Source organism: Sporobolomyces salmoneus, assembly GCF_050403485.1.
Source record: "Sporobolomyces salmoneus JCM6883 DNA, S_salmoneus_JCM6883_v1_ctg3, whole genome shotgun sequence".
NCBI lineage: Eukaryota > Fungi > Basidiomycota > Microbotryomycetes > Sporidiobolales > Sporidiobolaceae > Sporobolomyces > Sporobolomyces salmoneus.
This window is the reverse complement of record NW_027481160.1, coordinates 39,728-64,137: the sequence shown is the minus strand read 5'-3', so window position 1 is coordinate 64,137 and position 24,410 is coordinate 39,728. Positions and strand designations below refer to the sequence as shown.

Here is a 24,410-nt window from a genome sequence, read left to right as displayed (position 1 = left end):
CGTATCCGCGAAAAGATCATCCATTCACTTCGGTCCATATTTCTTCATCAACTCCTTCGACAACTCGAACCCTATCAATGCCATTGCGCTACTACCTTCTCCATTGTCTAGCTTCTGCTTGACTTTCCTCGCTGCCGCACTTTCCTTCACTAAATTCCAGTTCTTCACCACGTATTCCATAGCGACGGCTTGTACGGCTGAGTAAGTGCAGGAGACGTCTCCATAAAGCTCGTAGAACGCTCCTTGGTTGGTGAGTTGGGATTTGAAGTTCGTTAAAGCGAGCGCTTGAAGGTCGGCGAGTTCGAGAAGATGTGCCAAACGGTAGACGGATTTGGGAGAAACGGGAGTCGGGAGTCCAGGTTTCGATTCTTGTCTCAATTTCGACACCGCCTTCTGACGTTGAGCGGTGGGGCTGTCACCAAAGCTGCTGAGGTTGTGGGTTCGAGATTTGAGCGGCGCAAACATGATGTGTTGAGTGGAGATCCAGACAAGGACGGCAAGGTAGGTATTGTACGTGGTATCGAGAACCCTGATCGTCTTGAATGGGAACGTCTCGAACCCTTTCTCTTCTTCTCGTTTCGTCATCAAGTCTGGTTCGAGTAACGGCGCTTCTTCGAGATGGGTATCAACGTCCGAGTCGTCGTAATCGTAGGGAGGGGGAGGGCTTCGAGGGGATGATTGTTCGAGAGGAGAAGAGGGGGAAGCGGAAGCTTCGGCGAAATCGGAAGAGAAGAGGGTTTCGAAATAGGGAGAACTTTTACGGAGAACGGATTCATTCGACCAGATTCGTTGCTGAGTGCGTGGGAAGAAGAAGCAGACATTGTTAAGTTCTCGGGAAAGGTGTGAAGCTGTTATCAGATAGGCAGTGAATGAGTGAGTGATGAGGAGGAGAAAATGGAAACCAGAGAAAAGAAAGGTGACGTCGTACCGGTCGCACTCGAAGCAATTGAGGCGATCTCTGGCGATGAAGACTCGCCAGGAGCAGAAAGTTCGACGGTAATCTCAGCACTTTGACACGTAGATGGAATCTTGTGACTTCGGAGTGTCGCGCTTGGGACGAAAGGAAAAATGGGGCCGTGTAAAGGAATATCCCACTCCTCGCCGTGGAGCCCGGAAATCGATATGGTTCCTCTACTGATATCCAACGGCTCGAACTTTGAAGAGGAATCAATGTTCCAACTCAGGCAGAATCGTCTTTCCGAATAGTCGAATGCCAGTTTCAGATTCAGTCCCTGTAGTAGAGAACAGCTGACGGGCTGGTAGTTCTCGACATATTTTGTGGCATAGACGCCTGGGGGGCGGTTTGGCGGCGGAGGCTGTTGTACGTAGAGAGGTTGTAGGACTTGCGAATGATGGAGAAGCATTTTCGAGCTATCTCGATCGCCCAGACTCGCGAGATCAGCACAGGACCTCGACATACTGTGATTTGAACTCACCGGAGTGTGCTTAGTGCGTTTCGGGACTGTGAGAGGCGGTTTCGAGGTTGATGAGATCAAGATTCGGAGGGCCGGAGTGAATGACGAACTGTGTTCAGGGTGATGGAAGTGCTGCGAGCACAGAACAGAGGTCTCGAGCTCTGAATGGCCGGCTCCCTGAGCGAAGAGGAGGCGTGTAGGGAGAGAAAGAGAGAGAGAGAGAAAGGGAGAAAGCCGAAGTCGCGAAGTCTGAATCGCTCGAGGTTGAGGTCTCGGTGTTCGAGTGAAGAGGCCTCAGCCTTCGAAGGAGCGTTCTGTTGATCCTGTAAGCTGTAGAGTGTGCAAAGGTGAGGAGACAGATTCAGAAGACAGTCAAAAAGTTGCGTCAAATTGCGCGCGACGAGTTCGCAGACTAGGCTAGGCCTCTCAAGATCTCAAGCACTCGCATGCACTTCGTAGAGCAGAAGTTCAAGCAGAAGACTAGCTACAGATCTTGCATCAAAACCGGGTCCTGTAGGCAAAGTACATTTCGCAAGCATCATCATTTTCCCGTTTCAGCAAACGACGTTCAAAGCTCAAGCGATTCCTTCCCCCTTCCCCTCTTGGAGCAGTTGTCCACTCCAGATCGTCAATCGCTCCTCCGTACCCTTGACCTGCTCATCTTCTTTCGCTAATTCAGCTGAATGGGTTTCGAGTTTCGCGACGAGCTCGTTTTGACGTGCGAGACTACCTCTAAGAAGTACAGCAATGAGCAAGGTCAGCTCTGCGTCTTTGGGCCAAAGGAGGACTACCGAGCGACTCACTCGAAGAGGGCTTGAGTCTTCTCTAGAATGCTTTCGAAACGTTTCGCGAATTCGACTTTCTCTCGTTTCATCCTCTCGACAACTTCTTCTGCCTTGGTTCCTTCTTCGGTCTTTTCGATAACCATTCCCTTTGAGTGGGCGAGTGCTTTCGCATGCTGGAGGAAAGGGTTCGGTCCGGTGAAGAGCGAGGGGATTGGGTTGAGAGAGTCGACATTCGAGTCGGTTTGAGAGGGTTTCGGTTCCTGCGAAGGAGATGCAGCTTGACCTTCTGTAGACTCTTCAGCTTCGACGTTTGCAGTAGCTTCTGGAGCAGCTTGTTCAGACGAAGGAGGAGAGGAGAGTTGAGCTTGGTCGTATTCGTTTTCAGGCGTGGATTCTTTCATCGTTTCCGATCGAGTCTAGACATACATTTTGTCAGCACAAGGCCATCGGCGAAGCGAGGAGACCAAGAAGGGACACTTGCAAAGCGTTCGGAACGAGAGAAGCGATGGTTTTCTCCATTCGAAGCTTTAAACCTTGGGGTGCGCCAACTTCCACCTCCCTCCCCGCCATCGTCTGCTTCTTCCTGAATCTCTTCTTCCTCCTCTTCGTCTACAGGAGCGAACTCCTCCTTCTGAGCCTTGTACATGGGGTTCTTTTTTGCGTTTCCTGCTTCGACATTACCTCGTTCACCTTGACTACCGTGCTCGAAAGATTGAGATGCGATGTATCCTCCCTCCTCGACTACTTCCCTCGTCGTTGCGCTAGAACGAGTCGCGGTACTGAAAGTTTGAAGTCTGTTTGAACGGAATTGCGAAGAAGGAGGAGGCACCATCAATCCTTCCGCTTCTTGACTCGTCGAGCGAGTATGAGAGACTGGAGCTCGAGAGGACGTAGGAGCAGCAGAGTAGACTGCTTGAGGTGCGTTGTCGTATCGCGTTTTTTTCAAGTTCGAACTGACCGACTCGTCGAGCTCTTCCTCCTCCTCTCCAGGCGCGCTCGCTCCTTTCTTCCTCTTACCCTTCTCCTTTTGGGCCTCCTCGAACGAGCGAGAACGTGGTGGGATAGAGTGCGAGCTAGAAAGTGATTTGGATTCGAGCGAGTTCGCTTTCGACTTTGATTTCGAGTTTTTGGGACGTGGAGTTGCGACGAGACCACCCTTCGATAGATCCATGACCAGCGAGTGCGTGAATCAGAGCGAGATGGGAATTGAAGTGATAGGGCGAGAAGAAGAGAGGGAAAAAGTCGAGCGAACTTTGCAGTCCAGTTTTCTCTCTCTTTTTCGTATAGGTTGCGAGCGGAAGACAAGTCAATTGTCATGCGTGTCATGCGTGTGAGAGGTCATTAGATAGTGTAAAATTTTAGGATAGGAGAGAGTTACGACCCGACGCGAAGTTCAATCATTTCTTTCCCTTCTTTTTCCCTCCGCTAACTTTGACACTCCATTCCGCCGGTTTACCTTGAGCAGGACTCGCCAACGCTTGTGCCATACTAACCGGTGCCTTGCTCGAAGTGACGACTTTACCCTTTGCGAAGATTTGAGGGTATCGAACGGCGACGTCGTTCTTCCTTCGAGCGGCGTAATCGTTCGCGAATCGTCGACCGTCGAGAGTTGAAGAGTTCGCGTAGACGGAATCGGAAATGATTTCGAGAACGTCGGAAGATGCGTCGAGGGGGAACGAAAGGAGTACCTGAATGAATTCATCCACTGTGAAAAGATGCCGAGGCTGAGTCAGTGATGTCCGTCCTCTCGTGAGTGACTCAACTCAAAATCCTCACTTGGTACTTGAAGACCCTTGAGAGCTTGTCGGATCCAAGCGACGAATTCCGCAGAAGGAGGAGGAGGGTTTTCAGCGTCGTAAACTTGAGGAGTCGACGAAGCACCGTTAACAGAGATCGAACGAATGACGGAAGGTTTCGAGGGAGTCGATACTGCAGCAGGTCGAACGGGAGCAGGGGCGGCGGCAGAAGGTTTCGAAGTCGAAGAAGTGGAAGTGGGGACGGAAGAACGAGAAGTGGGTTGAACAACGACAGATCCAGCTGAAGGAAGTCCGGGAATAATCGGTTTCGACGTGGCAGCGGCGTGAACGACGGCAGGTTTGACAGCGACAGTAGTCCAAGGAGCGGAGGTGTTCGACTAGAATGAAAAACAAAGAAATGATCAGCACGAGGTGTCTTGGTAAGCAGCGACAGACGACGAGTCTCTCACCTTGGCAGCCGTTCCAGCATATCCCTTTCCAGCGAAAGAAGCAGCACCTCCTTGTGCTTGTTGTTGAGCAGCGAGTTGAGCCTTCTTCCTCTTTTCCTCTTCCTCTTGAATCTCCTTCAAGGTCTTTCCACTCGATTTCGCCGTAGGAGTCGCAGGTTTCGTCCAGGGGGCGGCAACAACAGGAGTTGAAGCAACAGGTTTGACCGGGGGAACTTGAGCGGGACCTGCAGCCCAATTCGCCGAAGAAGGGAGTTGTTCAGCAGCAATTGCAGCTTCGGCGGCGGCGAGACGTTGAGCAGCTTGAATGTTGGCTTGAGCGGCTTGGATTCGAGCGGCGGCCTTGCGTTTGTCGGCTTCACGAGCTTCGGCTTGTTGGATTTCGCGGAGAGAAGGCGAAGGAGAAGCACCAGTTCCGACGGGAGAGATCGTTTCGTCTTTGGCCCAAGGAGCGACGGCGGGAGTTTTGTTGTTGTTGCTGGTCGAGGAAGAGTCGATCGAAGGTGCGATCGAAGGAGAGGAAGGAGTCGAGTCTTCTTCGATCGAAGGAGTAGGTTCTTGGACGGGAGGAGGGGGAGCGGCCTTGTTCTCTTTCGCTTCCTTCTTGCTCTTCTTCGACGAGGTTTGAGAGGGAGCGGGGGCCGAGACTTGAGGTTCAGGTTGCGAAATCTTGACTTCTTCAACGACAGCGACGACTTCGGGTTCAGGCTTCGACTCTACGACAATCGTTTCGGTAACCTCAATCTTGGGCTCTGTTTGAATGAATTCGTTCGAAGCAGGGACGGGGGGACCGATAGGAGAAGCGACGGCTTGTTGAGTTTGAGTTTGAGGAACGGGAGAACCGATGTTCGACCAGGGTTGGCTCTGAGCTTGTTGCTGAGTGGGTTGTTGCTGTTGTCCGATCCAGTTCGTAGGAGCTTGAGGTTGAGCAGGAGAACCGTGAACGAGTTGACGAGGATCGAAGTAAGAAGGAGTTGGGAGAGGAGAAGGACGACCGAAGACGTCGGTTCCAGGGAGGTGACCGGCGTACTGAGGAGCGAACGAAGGAGAAGGGGCTTGTTGCTGGTAATTTTGCTGTTGGAGTTGACGGAGAACATCGACGGAAGAAGGGATACCGTGTTGCTGGACGAGAGGAGATTGAGCAGCCATTTGTTGCTGGTGTTGTTGTTGCGCGAAGAGTTGTTGAAGAGAAGGGGAAGACGCAGTCGGAAGAGGCGCGCCCCAAGGGTCGACGGCCGTTCCACCAGGAGTGTTGACCGCCGCTCGACCTCCTCCGAGAATTTGAGCTTGAATCGAAGGACTTCCAGCATTGCTACCGAAAGGTTCATAGAACGACGAAGTAGCTCCTCCTACCCCAGCTCCTCCTCCGGGTGCGGCACCGAATCGAGATCCGGCGAGTTGATCGAGAGGTGTTTGAGCGCGAGAAACTCCCCATGCGGATGAGAGTTGAGGAGTCCCAGGCGCAGATGAGAACGCTGATCCAGGAGCGGTACTCAAAATCGAAGGCTTTGGTGCGAGGAAAGGTTTTTCGGAATCTCCAGTTCGACGGATCAAGTCGGCGAGCGTTTCAAAGTCGAGATCGGTGACACGCTTGACGCGGAGATCGGATTGGAAGAACTGTTGTCGGTACCAATCGTGCATGACGGTAGCGACGAAAGGTCCTTGAACTTGTCCAGACGGATCGCGGTACTGCCACTGGACTTCGGAAGGAGGAGGAACGGGAGTGAGACCGGGAGGAGGAGCGATACGAGAAGGAGTCGACGTTCCCGAAGCTACGATAGGTTTGTTCGAGAGGAGGGAGTCTTCGAGAGGATCGGAACCGAGGGCGAGAGAACCGAGAACGCTCGCGGTGAGATCGGCTTGAGCGGGAAGGGAATCGGTCGAAGAGTTGAGCGAGCTTCCGTTCAGTTCGGCAGATCCTCCACCTGGAGTCGAGTCGTCCTTAGTCGTTTCCTCCCACGAATCGGGTACGCCAACGTCCTCGTCGCGTTCTCCAGATTTTCCATCATCCGCGAGAGGGAATCGACGAGATCCAAAAGCAGAAGGACGCTATCAACGACGAAGTCATGTCAGCTCAGTGAGTTGTCGAGAGGAATGGAGAAACTGACGCACCTTTTCTCCAGCATCTTCCGATTCTTGAGCCTGTCCTCTCCTCCATCTCCCTCCTTGCCAAACTTCCTTGCTCGCCTCTCCATCCTTTTTCCTCGTGATCGGACTAGCTACAGGGGCGATTCCACCGAGGACTCCACCTTGAATCCCGATCGATCCAGGTCCCGTGCTTCTTTCTCGAGTCCTGCGTTCTCGACCCAATCCAGCTTCGGCTCCGGGGATGCTAGGCGAACGGATACTGGGAGACCCGAGAGCGCGATCACGGTCGCGAGGAAGGGTACCGAGAGTCGAGAGGTCGAGGGTACCGTTCGCTCCTTGCGTTCCAGCTCCTTGAGAGGTCGAAAGAGAAGAATCGGTGCGGTTCATTCGCGAAGGGCGAGCGTTGGCCGGGTGAATCGAGGTTGCGAACAACTGCACAGTAAGGAAATCCTGGTTTTAACTCCTTCGCGAATTAGGCAGAGGATGAAGGGAGACTGACCTCTTTCTCTCCCTCGCGATAATCTTGCAAAGCCCAAGGTTTGTGAACCGGCTCGTCACTTCCCGATAGATCCCTCGTAGCCATCTCATGTACTGCCAATTCCAAAGGTCGTTTCTTCGCTTTCTCGTCGTCGTAGAGACTGAGTAAGAAATCCCTCGAGTAAACGAACGGTTTCACTTTTCCTCCGAAATCTCCAGTCCCGTTCCCCATTCCATTCGTGTAATCTCCACCGTTCGAGTGTACTCCATTTGCCGCCAATGAAGGGGAAAGGATCGAAGAGAAGGAACGAGGAGCGGCAGAAGAATCATTCGCACTGTTGTTGCTTCCTTCTCGTTGACGAGGTGAATTCGCTCCAGCGGTCGACCAAGCTCCGTGAGAAGGGTTCGCAGGGGGATCTACCGGGGTCGGTCCAGCACTAGAGGGAGAAGTGGCGGTAGAATTCGAGTTTGTTCCTCCTCCTCCTCCAGTCCCTCCTCCTACCGATCCAGAATAACTACCGTTCCTGCGAGAGGGTCGAGTGGGTGCTGCAAAGCTGAAGGCTGATCCTGGTCCACCGAAAGACATTGTCGGGTAACTTTTTTCGAGAGTTGGAAGAGAGAGAAGAGATGAAAAGCTGGAGAGCTGTTTTCGAGTCAAGAAGAGGGATAGGGTGCCTAGATTAGTTCTCGTACTGCTGGGTAAAGCTGGAGCTAGTGAAGCATGCTACGGACTTGCCTTGAGTGGTGAGTTATTGTGGAGAACAGAGTCTTCACGCCTCGAAAAAAAAGTTGGTCGAGGTGGAGTGCAGATCTTCGATTTGCCAACTCACACACACCTCGCACAGTCTTGAAGTACATTACAACCTAACAGCTAAGCGGGAGAAGCGATCGAAAGCGAAAATTTTGTTCGCAGGATTTTCTCACTTTCTCTCTCGCGACGACAGGGATTGCGACGACTCAAAGTTTGCAAGAGATGATGAGATGATATACAGATAAAAGTGTATAGAGTGAAGGGAACAGGTGTCTAATTCGAAGGATAATGCTTCAATCACTCGCTCTCTTCTCCATCCTCCAAATCATCTTCGTCGATTCCGTCAAAATCTTCTTCATCGACCTCGTCATCGTCAAAGTCTTCATCTTCCGACGCTTCGAGATCCAAGAGAGACGAAACACCGTTTACCTAATCACGGGCAGAACAGTCAGTCGCAGCGAGAGAGAAAAGGGATAATCGTTGGAAAAGCTCACCTTCCGTCTAGGTTTCGAACTCCCTGCACCATCTTCCTCATCCTCGAACGCACTATCAAGATCGTCCTCATCAAGATCCTCCAAATCCTCATCGTCGTCGAATTCTCCTCCAGCAGGTCCAAGAACGACATCCTCGATTTCTCCCTCTTCGTCATCGCTCTCCCCTTCGACGTATCGTTTCGCTTTCGTCGATTTCTTACCGTTCGAAGGGAGTTGAGTCGAAGGAGTAGGTCGGTCTTGTCGCATGTCGATTTGGGACATGACTAATTCGAGTCGACCGTTCAGGGCGAGGAGAGCGGGTTGAAGCGCGAGTCGTTGGGTGAGCGAAGCGTGGAGGGAGGCGAGTCGATTCACGAGCGAGGGAATCTACTCAACAGAACCGAGTCAGCACCGGTTCTGATTTTCGGAGAGAAAGTAAAAACTCACGGTGACGAGGAAACCGACGTGAACGATCAAAGTTTCCCTTAACCAACCGACCAACGCTCTTCCCCTCTTGACACTCGCCATACCTTCTTTCCCTCGTTTCTCTTTTCCTAACCGTTCGACGAGGGCTTCAAGGAGACTAAGCACGAGAGAACCCGAAGGAAGACGTTTCACGGTCGATCGAACGAGGACGGGGTTCGAATGCGTGAGACAAGATTCGAGGAGAGGAGCATCGGAAGAATGGAGAGCTTGAACGAGAGTTGTCGTGAGGGTCGTTGCGGGTACTCGAGAGACAGCTTCATCGTCGTCGTCCTCTTCTTCTTCGTCCGAATCGTCGATATCCTCAGATCCAGAAGATTCAGAAGCGACTTCAACATCGTCACCTCCTCCGATCGAAGCTTTCTTTGCCGCGAGTGCAGCTTTTCTTCGTTCCTTCTTTTGGGAAACGTTCATCGCTTTGAGTCGGTCTGCGAGAGTAGGTTCTGCCATATCGACGTCGAGTTCTCCAGAGTTGATCGCTTCTTCTTCGGCGTAAGAGTCGACGGCGGCATCGGGATTCGCGGAAGTGGCGGCAACGGAGCTCGAAGTGTGCTCGGAGTAACGAGTCGGTTGAGGCTGCTTGAGAGAAATGTCAATTTTGGCTTGCAAAGAATGCGTTCGAGGAGACTCACGACACTCGAAGAGGCTTCGGCGACAGATCCGACCAAGAGACTTCCGTTGACTGATCGAGAAAGTTCAACTTTTTTCACGATCGAACCCTCTTCATCTCGGAAAGACTATTGCAGCACGAAGATTGGTTAGCCCGAGTCAACATTACGAGGCGAACAGCGAGAGGACTCACGATAACCTCAAAGACGGGTTTGATTCCTCCTCGACAAACGACAGCTTTTCCATCTTCACCCTCTCGGAACGTCACTTCTGAAACTCCCGCTTCTCCTTTCGATCCCTGACTCGGCGAACTGATTTCGGTGATAGTTTCGAGGGCAACGACTGAGGTTGCAGCGTTCTTCTTGCCCTTCTTAGGTGAAGAAGTTGGTTGAGGGGCGAGATCGAGAGGGAGAAGGGCGAGGGAAACGGATCCAGTGACGGTGTCGATTGCGGCGAGAGTTTGCGATGCGAGATTGAGGGGAGAGACCGAGGCGGAAGAGACACCGCTGTCGAGAGCGAGACGCGCGACGAGAGTGCCGTTCGCAGGGGAGGAGGAAGGGGAAGAAGGGATAGACCAAACTTGAACGAATCGGTCGGAGGAAGTGAAGGAGAGGAAAGTGAGTTCGTCGACGGATGAGAGAATAGAGTCGGAAGCGGCGCCGGTCCAGCGAATCTTTGCGGGTTCGACGTGACCGGTGCATCGACCGATTTCCGTCGCCTTCAAATCCCTCACTTTATCTTGCTTCTTCGACGATCCCATTTGTACCGAATAGACGTGGAGGGAGAGATGCGAAAGAACAACTTTGGCTGTTCGTTTCGAGTCTTCTCCATCGTCGTATCGCACGATTAAATCATCCCATCTCTTCTCTTCCGTCAATCCACTGACTTTTCCGACCAACTGAGCTGATCCGAGATCCCACAATCGGACTGAACCGTCTTGATGAGCACTCCAGAGGTGGCCGTCTTGAGCGATTGAAGTCGAAACGGGGGAGGAGAGGGAAGTTACGGGAGAATTCGAAGTTGCGTGGTGAAGGGTTCGGGCAGGGGCGACGCCTCGAGGATCCCAGAGTAAGATGGAACCGTTATCGAGTCCGAGGGCGATCGTGAGCTTCGGGGAAGCGGGTTGAGAGGCTTTGAGAGGGGAATCGATCGCAGCTGAACCTCCATCGCTCTTTCTTCGTTTCTTGCCTCGTTTGCTGCTGTCCTGTCCGACTTCTGATCCTTCTGATGATCCCGCTGCCGGTAACCAACACCATTCGAGGGATCTCACTCGTTGTTCTTCCTCTCCTCCTGCCGAACTTTCTTCTCCAGCTCCATTGCTCGCCCAACGGGAGATGCATTTGCCCGAATCCACCTCGTACACCCTCAAGGTGTGTGCATCGGGGGCACAGTGTAGGTGGGCGTAGTAGGTCGCGCTCGAAGAGTTTAAAGTTGTTGAAGAAGAAGGAGAGAAACTCGTCAAGACGGTCGCTACCGTCGCAGGGTTGATCACGGTCGTGCGTGGAGTCGATTTTGGAGTCTTTTTACCCATCTTGACGCTGTCGAATCGAGCGGTTGAGTGGTGAAGGGAGCTCAACTTCTTCAGACTCGCTCTTGGGATTTTTTCGAAGTTGTCTCAACTTTTCTCCCAATGGGCACGACACCTACTCTGAGCACGCTGACAGCTCGTATCGAGATCGATTGTTCATGAATGGCTGCAGCAAAATCTCGCTCTCAGGAGAAATGAGAATTTCCATTTCTCTCGCGCTCTTTCAACAGACGTCTTCTTGTTTCTTTTCAGCAAAATGCTGTCGAGTTTCAGATATCCTGGTATAGCTAGCGGTACAAACACTTCATCCGATCGCGAGACTTGACCCCTTCAAGTCACGGATATTCCCTCTTCCTCCTCGCTTCTGCCTATTGAGCCGTCATCCTATCCGCGCTCGTTCCCTGTACGGGCATCTGCACTTCACCAACTTCATCTCCAACTCTCATCGTCGTATCTCCGCCGTTCTCCACCTCCTCAACCGGTTGAGCGATTTCCCCAGCGTTGATCTCCGCTTGAGGAGCCGATTCCGTCAATGCCGCTTCGATCGGTGCCGATTCAGTCGCTTCGACTCCCGTAGCCGTCGTCGGAACTTGTGGTGCTGGTTTCGGTGATGATCTCGAAGAAAGAGGAGGTAAAGGTTCTTCAGCTCCGCAAGTAACGTTCGAAGGGAGTGGGTTCGTATCGGTTTGAATCGGAGCGGAAACGGGAGCAGAGACAGAAGCGGTGGAGGAGGAGAGAGGGACGAAAGGAGAATTCGATTTGCGAGATGAGGAGGCTTTTCGAGAGCGGTGAGATTGGCGATCTCGTCGACCGGCTTCACCTTCGTCTTCAGAGTCGGAGTATTCGTCGTCTCGTTGAATACGTTTATCGGAATCGTGTTCTGTAGGAGAGGGGGAAGTGTCAGTGTCAGCGTTTGACGGGTATTGTCGCGAAAGGAGAGAGGGCGAAAAGAACTAACGATGTCTTCGAACATTCGGATCTCGGTTGTCTTCATCATGATCGTCATCATCATCCATCGCCGTCCGAGGAATAGCTGTCCAGCATAACTATGAGTCAGCTCAATGAGGAAAGAAGAGACGGGTTGAAGGATAGACGAACCCTGAGTTTGAACCGACGGAGCATGTCCACCTCCTGTCTGTCTCAAGTTCTCCAACACTTGCGTCTTGATCTTCTCGAGGTATTCTCGAGTGTTGAGGTCGTCCGCGTTCGATTGAGGGACGTCTAATCGATAAGTCGGTCCAAAGTATTCATAGTATTCGTTCATCGGGATGTCTGCGCAGAGTCAATCTCGAACCTTCAGAACAGGTTCAGCCTTGCAACTGAGAGAAAGCGAGACTCACTAGCTCCGAGTTCCATTCCTGCTGCGAGACCAGTTTCGAATGCCCATGTTCGAGCGACATTTCGGATAGTGTAACCTCCGCCTCCGAGCACGAGCAGAGGGAGTCCGAAAGATTTGATGAATTGAACGCAGTTCGCGTGACCTGAACATTGAGCAGAATGGGTGAGCGTCTGGACGCAATAAATGCGGGAGACAGGGAGAAAGTGGAGTTACCTCGCATCGACAAGTTGAGAGTACCTAATCGATCACCTGAAAGTGAGTCACCTCCACACTGTAGTACTACTGCCGAGGGTCGATACCAATCCATGATTTGTTGAATAACCTGTTCGCGCCGCCGAAAAGGATTAGCTCAAGCAGTGACAAGGTTCGAGCAGAGGCAAGTGAGAACTTACAGGTTCGAACACGCTCTTGTACGCTTCATCCGTAATCCCATCTCTCAAAGGAAAGTTAACCGAGTAATTCCTTCCCTTTCCGAACCCAATATCTTTGATGTCTCCAGTTCCAGGGAAGAATTCTCCGTATTTGTGGAACGAGCACGTCATGACTCGATCCGTCGTGTAGAATGCTTCTTCGACTCCATCTCCGTGATGAACGTCGATGTCGACGTAGAGGACTCGGGGATGGTAGCGCAAGAGTTCGAGGATACCAAGAACGATATCTGAAGCGAGGGACGAGGTCAGCTCAGAACCGCCATGGGAGAATGAAAGAGCGGTCAGAGGCTCACCGTTGATGTAGCAGAAACCACTAGCTTCAGCTTTCTTCGCATGATGAAGTCCTCCAGCCCAGTTGATCGCGATATCGCATTTATCTCGAGATAGTCGAGCAGCTCCCTCTGCGAAGATTGGACTCGGCTTCAGTACTCCATGCACTTGGACTGAAGTGCCAGATCCACTCACCCATCGAACCACCCGCAGAGATCGAACAATATTCGAACAATCCATCGAAAACGGGACAATCATCTCCAACATTGACTGTTCACGAGGCTGATCAGTATGATCCCACGAGGCACGTTGGAGCGATGACTTACAACGACCCATTTCTCGTGCGAGTCCAGCAGTTTTGCTTCCACCGTTTCCCTCCGCCGCTGCTTCGACCAAATCGGGAGTGACTCTCGATAGGAAATCGACGTACTCGTCCGTATGGAATTGGGCCATTTCTTTCCTTGTTGCTGGTTTCGCTCGCTATGTCACCCAGTGAATGACAGTCAGCTCAGAAAAGCAAGAAGGGGAAGAGGGAAGGGGAGAGGAAAAGGGGACGAACGAAGATCTCCATCTTTTTGTATAGTCCGTAGTTCATGACCAAGGAGTGAGTCATACGGATACGATGAGGCTTCATGTAGTGAGAGGGTCCATAATCTGTTGAACACAACAAACGAGCGAGGAAAAAGAGGGGAAGTCGTCAGCTAGCTACAGGGCTCGGAACCGGAGGGAGAATAGCTCACGGTAGTTTCCGATATCTATATCATTGGTGAGAGGTTAGCGCGCGGTCATCAGAGGTTGTCAGCACGAGAACGAGGCAAGTAGAGATGAAGCGAGATGAAAGACTAACCGGAATCAAAGAAGTAGCAGGTACGCTTCTTGTTCTCGCCCGTGATGGGCGTCATGATTCCCGACATCTTGGCTCAGGACCTCGAGGGCGAGAGAAGGGCGAAAGGCTGGATTCGGGAGATGAGAAAGGTTCGAAGTTGGTGGAGAGCTGTTCGGAGCTCGCGCGACCGTGTTTGACGATCACTCTCTGCTGATCTGCGTCGACTACAGAGGTCGAAGAAGGGATCCGAGAAGGAAGAGGTAAAGATAGATGGATAGCTCAGAAAACCGAATTCTCTCGAACATTGGGCACTTCTTCAGCTTCTGAAATCGACTCCCCGTCTCGAGCCCGATGACTCTGATGCTCGCACCTCACTCGCTGGAGTCCGACAGACAGCGGAGAGAAGACACATTCAGGTGACAACAAAGCTCGGATTTTTCGTGCGGGTGCAGAATCTCATGAGCTTCCTTTGAGACTTAATGGACGGATAAAGACCAAGGTATCGCGAAAGGAGGAAGACCGGGTACATTGTGGAGGAAAGCAGCTCAACCTCATCGAGATTCCGTGCAGTAAAACGATCCAAAAGTCCGACTCTACTGTCTCCGCAGCCATAACGACATGGTTTGCCGTGTCCTTCGTTATTTACACTCCTCATGTGTATACTGCCTTAAGCCGCCTCTTCTCCCTTGTCGGTAAACAACAATTTCTTGACCTTTTCTTCATCCCAATTGACGAATTCTCCGCTCAAGTCTCTCGTTGCGTTGATTGCGAGGGACGCGAGAGACATCCCGGGTTTCGAGGGAGGTAGTAGCTACAGATAGATTCGGATGGTAGAGTTAGTGAGACTGCAGGATGGGTCTGGAAGCGGCAGATGCTCACCTCTCCTCGCGAGTGTAGACCTGTGAACTTATCGTGTTCAGATTGTTTCATATGCTCCATACCTTTTCGCAACATAGTTCGAGTAAGCTGGATGATCTTGCTGGACCACCAAAGTCAAGAGTGCTCACCTTTCTCTCGAATAATCTCTTGCATCTCGCTATCTACGACTCCCGGTCTAACCGCCACCGCGACGACATCCTCCTCCTCGTTCGCCAACGTTCTCACAAGCGAATTCATCGCAGCTTTACTGGCCGAATATGCTCCCCAACCTTGATACCCTCCAGTCGCGGCACCACTCGAAACTGCGATAATCCTCCCTGCCGGATCGCTATCGGACAAGTTCGATTTGCCTTCCCGGGAGGAGAGATAGGGGAGGGCGTGACCGATGATCGAGATGAGGGAGAAGAAGTTGACGTCGAAGAGGGATTTGTATTCTTCTAGTTTTGAACCGGTGAAGGAGCGGTGAGTGCCGAGAGGATGGAGGGTACCAGCGTTGACTGTGACAAAGATCCTTGATCAGCTTTACCACGCACGGAAGGAGGAGAGAGTGAGCATACGAATGAGAGCGTCTAAACGACCAAACGATTGCATGCACATTTCGACCGCTTGTTTGTTGTCGTCGTCTTTCGATACATCTCCTTTCGAGATGATTAACGCTCCTGGGTAACGAGCTGATAGGGCGTCGAGTTCGGGTGGAGTCGTGCGAGAGAGGGAGAGAACGTTGTAAGAACGAGAGAGAAGAATCTCACTGCAACGTGGAGGAAATGGTCAGCTCAGGAGTAGGAGGTGCGGGGGTAGAGTACGTACAGAGCTGCGAGTCCGAGTCCTTTGCTACCGCCTGAGAGGGAAAGATGACGCGTGAAAGTCAGCAGGGAGAAGGAGAGAGGGGAAAGAGGAAGAGACACACCAGTGAGGAGGATCGTAGGTTTGCCTTGATACGTTGCCATACTGTGTGGAGTCGAGTGAAAAGGAGAATGACGACCTTCAAGAGCGAGGAGGCTGTTCATTTTGGCGGAAGTTTTCTGAGGAGCTTCCTTTCCCGTTCCTTCTCACTCACTACACCAAACTATCGACTCGACACGTAGCAGCAATCCTCAAGACTCGCCTCCGCCTTCCACTGCGCGCCTCCGACCCGCAACGAGCTCGAATTTGCTCCTCATCAAAAAAACATTTTTCATCAATGACCTCTCTCGCCCGGTCTCCCGCTGCACCTCATACTCTCTCCCTATCCGACTCTACGACCTCTGAATTGCAGTCGACGTTGAAGGAGAACAAGTCGAGTCATGCAGCGTTGGCAGGATCGAAACCTTTAACTCTCGCTTCTCTCCTAGAGAACCCGGTGGAGTTTACGAAACCGAGGTATCAGGCGAAAGATGAAGATATTCCTTACAAACCTATCAACCAAAAAGTGAGTTATTCCTCTCGTGATGACAGGGGTTTCGAGCTGAAACTCGTTTTCTATCCTCGTTTTCAGTCTCAACCTTCCGCACCAGTCGCTACCACCTCCTCCTCCTCTTCTACCGCAGTCGCTTCCACTTCTCGAACTACGCCATCCACCTCCGCTTCATCATCTTCGAAACTCCTCTTCCCTCTGATCGATCCTTCTCCTTCTTGGGCTCGTCAATTACCCGTCGGAGCTGGACTCTCGAATGTCGGAAACACTTGTTTCCTCAATTCTGCTCTACAATGCTTATTGCACACTCCTCCGCTCGTGCGATACTTGGGAACAGCGGGAGCGACAGGTCATCCTCCTGATGAGAAATGTCAGTTTCTCCCACCTCCTTTCGGATTTGGAATTTGAAACTGATCATGCTCGGCTGCGTATAGGCGGTATGAAGCAGAAGAAAGGATTCTGTATGACTTGCGCGATGAGGTTTTTGGCGAAGCAGTCGTTTGGAGGAGGGAATGGTCAACGAAAATCGAGTTATACTCCTGCGATCGTTGTAAAGAACCTCAAAGGTAATTTTTACCCCCTCACGAAGCTCACGAGGCCCGTCGCTGACGAGGGAGCCTTGAATAGCTATCGCAAAGCACTTGAAGCACGGTCGACAGGAAGATTCTCACGAGTTCTTGAGGTTCGTGATCGATGGAATGCAACTATCTTCCCTTCACGGCAAATCTCCGTCAGTCTCTACCTCTCTCTTCATCGTACTCGCTCTCAATCTGACGCTCTTTCGCCTAAATCAGCAAACTCTCCCCGACGGAAAAGAACCAAAACCCGATCCATCAATTATTCGGAGGAGTTCTCCGATCTCGAGTCCACTGTACCTCTTGCGAACACAATTCCGACACTTTCGATGCGATGTTGGATCTCTCGTTGGATTTGGGGAATCGAGCGTCGAGCGTCAAAGAAGGGTTGGATAATTTAGTCAGAGTGGATCATTTGAGAGGTCAGAACAAGTATCGTTGTGAAAAGTGAGTTCTCCTGTCTCTTCCCTCTCGACGATACTGACGAGAAAGAATGGTTGGTTAGGTGCAAGAAGTTGGTCAATGCCGAAAAACAATTCACGATTGAGAAAGCTCCTTTAGTCTTGACGATTCACTTGAAGAGGTTCACTCCGACTGGAAGAAAAGTATCAGGGTTGATCAACTATCCGGAAACCTTGAACCTTAAGGGATACATGTCTGATGTACTTTTTCTCTCCCTCTCTATGTCGCGGTTCGAAAGGCAGCTGATCTCGTCCCTTCGATCATCTAGTCTTCTCTCTCGCCTTCCTACAAACTCTACGCTCTCATTCTTCACTCGGGAGGAGGTCCTCATTCAGGTCATTACACCGCGTTCGTTCGTTCCGCAAGTGGAAAATGGTTCGACATGAACGACGACATGGTTTCGGCCGTCAACGGAGTTCCTCTCTCTCAGAAGAACGCTTATTGTTTGTTCTACGTCAAGGAGAAAGGAGATGCTTTGAGGGAGATCATTAATGGTGGTCAAGCACAAAACGGAGTTGTGAATGGAGGAGGGAAGAAGAGAAAGAGAGATAGTCTGAACGGAAGGGAAGAAACCTCGGCAGCGGTCGGTACACCAGTCGAAAGAGAGAGAGGGAGGGAGTCACCAGTAGGGAAGAAAGTTCGACCTAGTCAAACGGAATCACCGACAACAAAAGGTCCTCAACCTCCTTCGATCTTGACCGCTTCGACTCCTTCTTCTCCGAAACTCTCTTCGAAAACCCTCAACCCTTTCGAAACTCAACCTCCTCAACCAAAATCCCCTACTTCTCCGGCGAAAGGAGGAGGAGCCGCTTCGACTTTGACGACTTTGACGGATCTCGAACGAAGAGCTCTTGAACAAAGATTAGGGAAGAAGAAACAACCGAAAGAGTTCCAATCTCGTTCGTCGATGCAATCAGGCTCAGGCTCGAATGGTGGAAAGGGAGGAGGAAAGAGATCCAAGGTTGTTCAGTTGATGCGAGGGAAGAATAGACCTAAAATGTTGTCTTAATTCACGAGTCGTTTCCCCTCCAGCATAGATCTCGTTACTCTTCGTAATCGCTCGCTCTACTGTGTCTCTTCCTCTCTCGTTCGGGACAGATAGATTCTTCGTCTGATTTGTTGTAAAATCACCTCGTTTTGCCGATCTCTCGAGCTTGAGACTGAGGCTTCTCATGAGACATGGAATGAGTGCGAGACGTGGTATGAGCGTGACAGGGCTTAGGAGTCTCGATGAATGCGCAAGCCATCAAAGCAAGCGCATTCTGGTTCAGCAGAAGGTTTTCTCCCAGACATAGGACGAAAAGAAGCTCTGCTCTCGAGGTGAGGACCTACTACGCAGCGTGAAGAATAGCTTGTATGAACACCAAAAACAGCAGACTGGGAAAAGCAGGTGAAACAAGGGAGGGAAGACAGACAATAGAAAATGGATCAAAAAGGTCTTCGAAAACAATAACCCTTCCACGGACATTCGCCAGAAGATACCCTGCTAATTCCCTCTATCTCCCTTCTCCCGACATTCCTTCATCCTCTTCACAAAGTCGTGCGAGATCAGAGGGTCGACCGACGTCACGCGAGGACCCTTCTCGAAAACGACTTCGATCTTCTTCTCTTGACACACCCGAATGAGACGCTCGACCGGAGATTGTAGCGTTGGTGGCAAAGTCGAACGGTTGTCGAGTGATGAGTCCAGGTGAATGGAACGAAGGGTGGCGGGACAATTTTTCTCGACGTGAGCCGTAAAATCTTCCAGCTCAGTAACGCGCCTAGAGCGTGATTCGACGTCGAGGGGATGATGTGACACCTGGTCGAGAACGCGTACGTGGATTAGGGGAATATGTTGAGGCCACGAGTACAGGCGAAAGTAGCGAAAGAAGTCTATGATCAGAGTTCGATCAACCGCGCAGTGAAGGAAGGTTGCCCTTGGATCCGACCACAGCTCCAGGTCACATTGAATTGTCTCGAGTTGAGGAAGGAGTCGATCGATCGATGAGGTGCTAAACGACCGGATGTTCAATTCTGCAAGGACCAAATTTCGCAAGTTTGGAAGGACGGCGGGGTCGAGCAGGGCGGAGCTCATGTATTGACCAACCCATCTTGGAGTGAGGGAATGGAGATGGGGGAGCGTGAAAGTGCGAGGGAGTTCCCAATCGGAAGAGGAGAGATGAAGGCTGGTTAGATCTATTGACGAAAGTGAAAAGGTGAGATTCTGTGGATCCTGTGCACACAGCATATGAGAGGGCTTACGGTTGAGAGACTGCAGTTCCAACGAATCAGGAATTCCTCTCCAAAAAGTGAGGCTCGTGACGGAAGAAAGCCTCTGAGTCAAGTTCTGACTAGTTTCGTAATATTTGTTATCGATCACAGCTTGCTTGCAAAGGATATCTTGACGCTGTTCGCCTCCTCCTCCTCCTCCTCCTCCTGATTCGGCGGCGAAGGGGTCGTGTCGAGAAAGTTCGTCGAACTCAATGATTTCGAGTAAAAGAGGTTGTGCGATCGCTCGGAATAGTTTCGATGCGAGAGAGAGGGAGCAAAGAGTCTTCTGGCGGGTCTCGTATGTCGAAGAATGGAAGGAATGAGGGATCGCTGCTTCGATAATCTCGCGAAGGAGTTCAGGCGGAAGGGAGGAGGGCATGACTGCGTGATGGGAAGAGTCGGGCGAGGTGTAAAGCTGCTGACTGAGTACAGTAAGTGCGAGTCGTCCTGTGCGTCAGGTGTGCAGAGCTTCAAGAGGGGGTATGCGAGCGAAAAAAGAGCGGAACGTGTCTCGACTTGCAGCCCAAAAGTTCTCAATCTCCTTGTGGGTACTTCTGAGTATAGTCTTGACCTAATCGGGATGTCGCGGGAGGCCTTGAGAGCCTCTGAGACGTTTGAAGTCGTTTCTTTGATCAAGGAGAGGAAAGGGTCGAAGAGCCGAGTGGTCAGTCGCTTGACAGTCGCTCGATGACGAAGAGACTGCTGTCGGCCTGTCTGGGCTGCTTCTGAGGTCGCGAGTGCTTCGAGTGAGAGGTAGAGAGGAGAAAGGAGAATCACAAGCTTGTCTGCAATCCCTTCACTCGACTATCGCCAATGCGCCGCTAGAACCGTCCCATGATCTGGAGATATGTCAGCTAGCTCTCATGACGTCATGGAATCTCCGATATCTCCCGTTCGACAGGCATCCCTTCCATCTCGCAAGTCATTCAACCTCGTCTCTCGGCGCTCTCTCCCAGCACCATCGAAACGCTTGATCTAGCTTTGTGCGTACATCTGGCCCGGTAGCGTAGAGATAAGGTAGCTACAGATAATCTCACGGTTCGGGTGGTTGAGATTCTTCTAGTTGCTCAGTCTCGCTAATTTCCGCTTCTGGGGCTGATTCCTTTCGACCCTTCAGAACAGTTCACGACTATCGCACCAGTCTCAATTGTCAAAGCTATCACCACGGGATCGAGTGGCGTCGGAAGCTCTAATCCGCTGACCGCGTTCCGTCCGACCTTTGGAACAGGGATCGCGCTTCTTTCGCCCTCACACCGCTCTCTCCTCGCTCCTCCACCCTGTCTCGTTCTCGACACTGCTCAGCACTTTGTCCTCTTCGCTTTACCTACAGCAAAGCCTGCACTTCCCTCACGATTCCGCTCATCCTTGATTATCCTGCTGCTCCTTTCGCTCCGTTCACGCCTGCGCGCTCTCTTTCTTTCTCTCGCTCTCTCACTCTCACTCTCTCTCTTCTGGGAGGACCCCTCTTTCGCTACTTCTCGAGGGCTAGAACAATAGAGTTGCGTGGAAGACGTTGCACTTTCGTGTTGTTGCTTGCTCGCTTCGAGCGACTATTCTGTCCGCGACGACCTAGACTTCGAGCTGCCAAAATCCCTTCAGACGTTCGCTTGAATTGTGCCTTGACTGTCCTCCGGTCCGCATCGAAAAGGCGTGGTCCCGACATGCTCGCTTCGCAAGTCGCTACTCAGCTCCGATTTACCAAAACTTGCTCGCTCGCTTGCACATCGAGAACGAAGAGAGCACTCTCTCTGCTCTCTTCACTCTCAGACGGGCACGTAGGCAAAGTCCATAGTAGGGTTGCACAGAGAAAACAAAATACAAAACGCTAAAAGAAACGCGAAGGGAGAAAGTCGAAAGATGAAGAGGATTCGGAAAAGACTCGTTGTGCTCTCTCTATCGCCCGTAGTCCCTCTAGTTCCCGCTCTCTTTGTTCCTGCGTTCCTTCTCCCTTCTCACGAATTCGGGAGAGATACAAGGGTCGATCGGGAAATTGCGAGGAACTGGTTCGAAGACGACCTCGATCTTCTTCTGTTGACACACTCGAGCTAGGTTTTCGACTGAGTGATGTAAGCGTGGCGGTACAATGCCTCGGACCCTGAAGCGACAGATCGAGGAAGATAGTTTTCAGAGAGGAGGGGGCACTTGTCTCGATGCAAGAAGCAAAGTCGTCCAGAGAAGAACGAGTGGTGTCGTCCGATAAGTGTGTTCCGTAGATGAGTAAATGGGCGAAGGGGATGTGTTGTCTTCGAGACCAAAGATCCGAGAGTTTGGCGACGTGCGAAATGATCAACGTTTTGTCGACATATGCATGAAGGAAAGCGTAGGCAGAAGTTGTCCATTCACGGTGGAGCGTGCAGAGCGTCTCGAGTTTGGGGAGTACTTGATTGAATGCTGCTTGTTGGAGCACATCGACGGGGAAGTCGTAGAAGGCGAAGTTTCGTAAATTCGGAAGAGCGACGAGGTCTAGGAAGGAGGAGACGAAGGCGTAGTCGAGCCAGTGCAAAGTGAGAGACTGAAGATGCGGGAGTGTGAAGGTGCGCGGGTTTTTCCAGTCGATGTTGGAGAGGTGAAGGCTCGTGAGATCTGTCGCAGAAAAGTCGGATGGTGAATATTCCCGCTCGCAACCCCGGATCAAATAGGTTGATCTCACTGTTGAAAGACTCGAGTTCAGTGCACGAGAGGATCGCTTCGGGAATGCGATACATCGAGAGAGCCGTGACGGAAGAAAGCATTTCTTTCAGATTGCGATAGTCTTCCGACGTGGGTTCGAGCGAGCCGTAAGACAGAAGGGCTTGCTTGACATTGATAGCTCGCTCTTGTTCCCCCGCTCCTCCTCCTCCTCCTGGTCCGGCAAGGAAGCGATTGAGGTTTCGCATCGGGTTGATCCAAACGATCTCGAGGAGGAGAGGTTGCGCGATCGCTCTGAATCGTTTCGAGACGAGGGAGAGGGAGCGAAGAGTATCCTGTCGAGTCTGATACGTAAATGAGTGGAAGGAATGCGGGATAGTCCAGTCGATGATTTCGCGAACGAGTTCAGGCGGAAGATTCGAGAGCATTTTGTTCATGAAGGAAGGGGATTTGAGGAGGTAGTGAGGTGCCGAATAAGGATCTATCTACCGAGTAGCAGTGTATATTTGTCAGTGGTTCTGTCTCGCAAGTACGGGGGAGTTCAGAGAGGGTGGGAGAGTCGAGTAAAGCGGAACAGGTCTCGACTCATGGGCCGAAGATGACCAGACTCCTTCAGAGTACTAATGAGTATCCTTCTGAGCTATCGGAGCCTGCAACGGGGCCTCGAGGGTCGTTGAGATGGAATGAAGTCGCTTGTTTGATGAAGGAAAGGAAAGGAAAGGGTCGACGAGTCGAGGGGTCAAACGCCTGACACTCGCTTCAAGACACGGAGAGTACTGTTCCTGTGTCTGTGCTGGTCCTGAAGTCGCAAGTGCTACCGAGTGAGGGGCTGAGGAGAGAAAGGAACGAACGTACGCTTGTCTCGATACCACTCACTCGACAACGACCAGACTCACCCGCTGATGCTCTGGACATCGGTTTCAGTACCAGCTGCCCTCTCGAACGCGACAAGTCCCACCGGGATCTCTCCTCGCTCGATATTCGGTGTCGTTCTTCAAACTCACTCGATCTGACTGTCAGCCCTCCCCGTCCCGCCAGCCGCTTTACCCGACGTCCAAAGCACTCGCTCTACCCTTTGCGACCTGGACTTCCGCAAGGGCCGGCTATCCTGCAAGTATCGGGGAAAATAGGTTCGCTCGTTCATTCTCGCTTTGCGCTGAACTCGACGTCCCCTTCGACTCTTCTGCTTGACTCTCGCTAGCACGTGGTTATTGTTCTCCGCTCTAAGCTCGTGCTGAATCGTCTGGCTCGAATTCGCGAACTCTCTTCCGAACCGATTGGTTTTTCGACGCTCTCAGCTCTTCTCTTTTTTCCCTTGGGCTCTCCTGCTCCTCTACACTTCTCGACTGTCTTGAGCTATTCTCTTTGCCTCGTTGTCGAGTCTCGCGCTTTCGCTTTTCTTTCTTGGAACGTTTGTACTCGAAATTCGCTTTCAAATGAATTCGCTCGCAAAGTCTGTCAGTCAATCAGTACTAAATCCGCTTCCAGAACTTCGGAATGCGGCACGCGGCACGACGAGTCGATAAGCTCGTATGATCAGAAAGATTGTGAGAAACGAGGAGAAAATGAAACGCGAGGTGGCAGAGAGAATTCGCGTTCTGCGAATTGTTCTCTCTCTTGATGACGATTGCGACAGAGGCCGGTACGGTTTCGACGCTCGGTTAAGCGAGTAGTGAAGTTGCACAAAGGAAGGGACGGTACAGCTGAGTTGACGACAAAAGAAAGGAGTAAAACATGAAAGCTGTGTAAAAGAACGTTTCGCGACTCGATATCTTCTCATTCATCCTTAGTCCCCTCTCTCTTGTCCTTCCCTATGCTTCTTCTGTCTTCTCTCAAATGTAGGCGAGAGCCACGGGTCCACGAGGAAATTGTTGACACCGCTTTCGAACGTGATTTCAACCTGCGTTTGTTGACACCTTCCGACGAAATCGTCAACTGAGTGCCGTAGAACGGATGGTACGTCGGTCGAATCACGAAGAGACGATTCAAGGTAGATGTTTCGTAGAGTGGAGAGGGAACGTTTTTTGAGGAAAGCAGCAAAGTTGTCCAGGTAAAACGCAGTCTTGGTTCCGGCCTTGTCATCCGTTTCTGGCCACCAACTCAAGCGGACGTGTGCGAGGGGGATGTTTCGGCTTCGAGACCACAGGTCAGAGATGCGGGAAGGAATTGTAGAGATCAAAGTTCGATCAGCCGCGCAGTGGAGGAAGGCTGCCATTGGATCCAGCCACATGTCGCCTAAGCGGGGCCTCGAGACTCGTTGAAATGGGTTAAAGTCGCTTGTTTGATGAAGGAAAGGAAAGGGTCAAAGAGCCGAGTAATGATCGCTTGACCTTCGCTCGAGAACAAAGAGAGTGCTATGGATCTGTCTGTGCTGCTTCTGAAATCGCGAGTGATTCGAGTGCGAGGTAGAGAGGAGAAAGGAGAATCGCAAGCTTGTCTCGAATCCGGCCATTCACTCGACCAACCACCAGAACTCGCCCGCTGACCTCTTGATGCCATCGTCGTATGGGCTGACCTGTTCCCCATCGACATAGCGCTGTGT

The 24,410-nt window shown here is 51.7% G+C and overlaps 8 protein-coding genes across 8 annotated transcripts; 1 reads left to right on the top strand and 7 right to left on the bottom strand.

Moving 5' to 3' along the window:
• Positions 1-24: 24 nt before the first annotated feature.
• Positions 25-1,418, bottom strand: JCM6883_002125 (uncharacterized protein; the record flags this gene model as incomplete). The annotated part of the gene is made up of 2 exons (XM_076628808.1): positions 25-848; positions 929-1,418. The coding sequence occupies 2 exons, from the start codon at positions 1,416-1,418 to the stop codon at positions 25-27; spliced, it is 1,314 nt and encodes a 437-aa protein (XP_076490991.1).
• A 572-nt stretch (positions 1,419-1,990) lies between these two features.
• JCM6883_002124 (uncharacterized protein) lies at positions 1,991-3,371 on the bottom strand (the record flags this gene model as incomplete). Its single annotated transcript, XM_076628807.1, has 3 exons — positions 1,991-2,147; positions 2,219-2,616; positions 2,676-3,371. The coding sequence occupies 3 exons, from the start codon at positions 3,369-3,371 to the stop codon at positions 1,991-1,993; spliced, it is 1,251 nt and encodes a 416-aa protein (XP_076490990.1).
• Positions 3,372-3,597: 226 nt separating this feature from the next.
• Positions 3,598-7,554, bottom strand: JCM6883_002123 (GYF domain-containing protein; the record flags this gene model as incomplete). The annotated part of the gene is made up of 5 exons (XM_076628806.1): positions 3,598-3,905; positions 3,977-4,334; positions 4,407-6,452; positions 6,516-6,923; positions 6,991-7,554. The coding sequence occupies 5 exons, from the start codon at positions 7,552-7,554 to the stop codon at positions 3,598-3,600; spliced, it is 3,684 nt and encodes a 1,227-aa protein (XP_076490989.1).
• A 462-nt stretch (positions 7,555-8,016) lies between these two features.
• On the bottom strand, positions 8,017-10,815 carry UTP5 (Utp5p; the record flags this gene model as incomplete). The annotated part of the gene is made up of 5 exons (XM_076628805.1): positions 8,017-8,148; positions 8,214-8,579; positions 8,640-9,251; positions 9,308-9,412; positions 9,478-10,815. 5 exons carry the CDS (start codon positions 10,813-10,815, stop codon positions 8,017-8,019), a joined length of 2,553 nt encoding a protein of 850 aa, XP_076490988.1.
• Positions 10,816-11,180: 365 nt separating this feature from the next.
• On the bottom strand, positions 11,181-13,766 carry RPD3 (histone deacetylase RPD3; the record flags this gene model as incomplete). The annotated part of the gene is made up of 12 exons (XM_076628804.1): positions 11,181-11,692; positions 11,771-11,845; positions 11,911-12,084; positions 12,153-12,293; positions 12,365-12,473; positions 12,544-12,809; positions 12,876-12,983; positions 13,048-13,122; positions 13,179-13,332; positions 13,412-13,506; positions 13,593-13,607; positions 13,700-13,766. The coding sequence occupies 12 exons, from the start codon at positions 13,764-13,766 to the stop codon at positions 11,181-11,183; spliced, it is 1,791 nt and encodes a 596-aa protein (XP_076490987.1).
• A 579-nt stretch (positions 13,767-14,345) lies between these two features.
• Positions 14,346-15,504, bottom strand: JCM6883_002120 (uncharacterized protein; the record flags this gene model as incomplete). Its single annotated transcript, XM_076628803.1, has 6 exons — positions 14,346-14,489; positions 14,558-14,619; positions 14,686-15,054; positions 15,115-15,305; positions 15,365-15,395; positions 15,465-15,504. The coding sequence occupies 6 exons, from the start codon at positions 15,502-15,504 to the stop codon at positions 14,346-14,348; spliced, it is 837 nt and encodes a 278-aa protein (XP_076490986.1).
• Positions 15,505-15,737: 233 nt separating this feature from the next.
• JCM6883_002119 (uncharacterized protein) lies at positions 15,738-17,996 on the top strand (the record flags this gene model as incomplete). Its single annotated transcript, XM_076628802.1, has 7 exons — positions 15,738-15,965; positions 16,032-16,320; positions 16,385-16,516; positions 16,578-16,680; positions 16,745-16,972; positions 17,031-17,187; positions 17,256-17,996. The coding sequence occupies 7 exons, from the start codon at positions 15,738-15,740 to the stop codon at positions 17,994-17,996; spliced, it is 1,878 nt and encodes a 625-aa protein (XP_076490985.1).
• Positions 17,997-18,750: 754 nt separating this feature from the next.
• JCM6883_002118 (uncharacterized protein) lies at positions 18,751-19,619 on the bottom strand (the record flags this gene model as incomplete). Its single annotated transcript, XM_076628801.1, has 3 exons — positions 18,751-18,788; positions 18,935-19,165; positions 19,232-19,619. 3 exons carry the CDS (start codon positions 19,617-19,619, stop codon positions 18,751-18,753), a joined length of 657 nt encoding a protein of 218 aa, XP_076490984.1.
• Between the last annotated feature and the right edge of the window lie 4,791 nt (positions 19,620-24,410).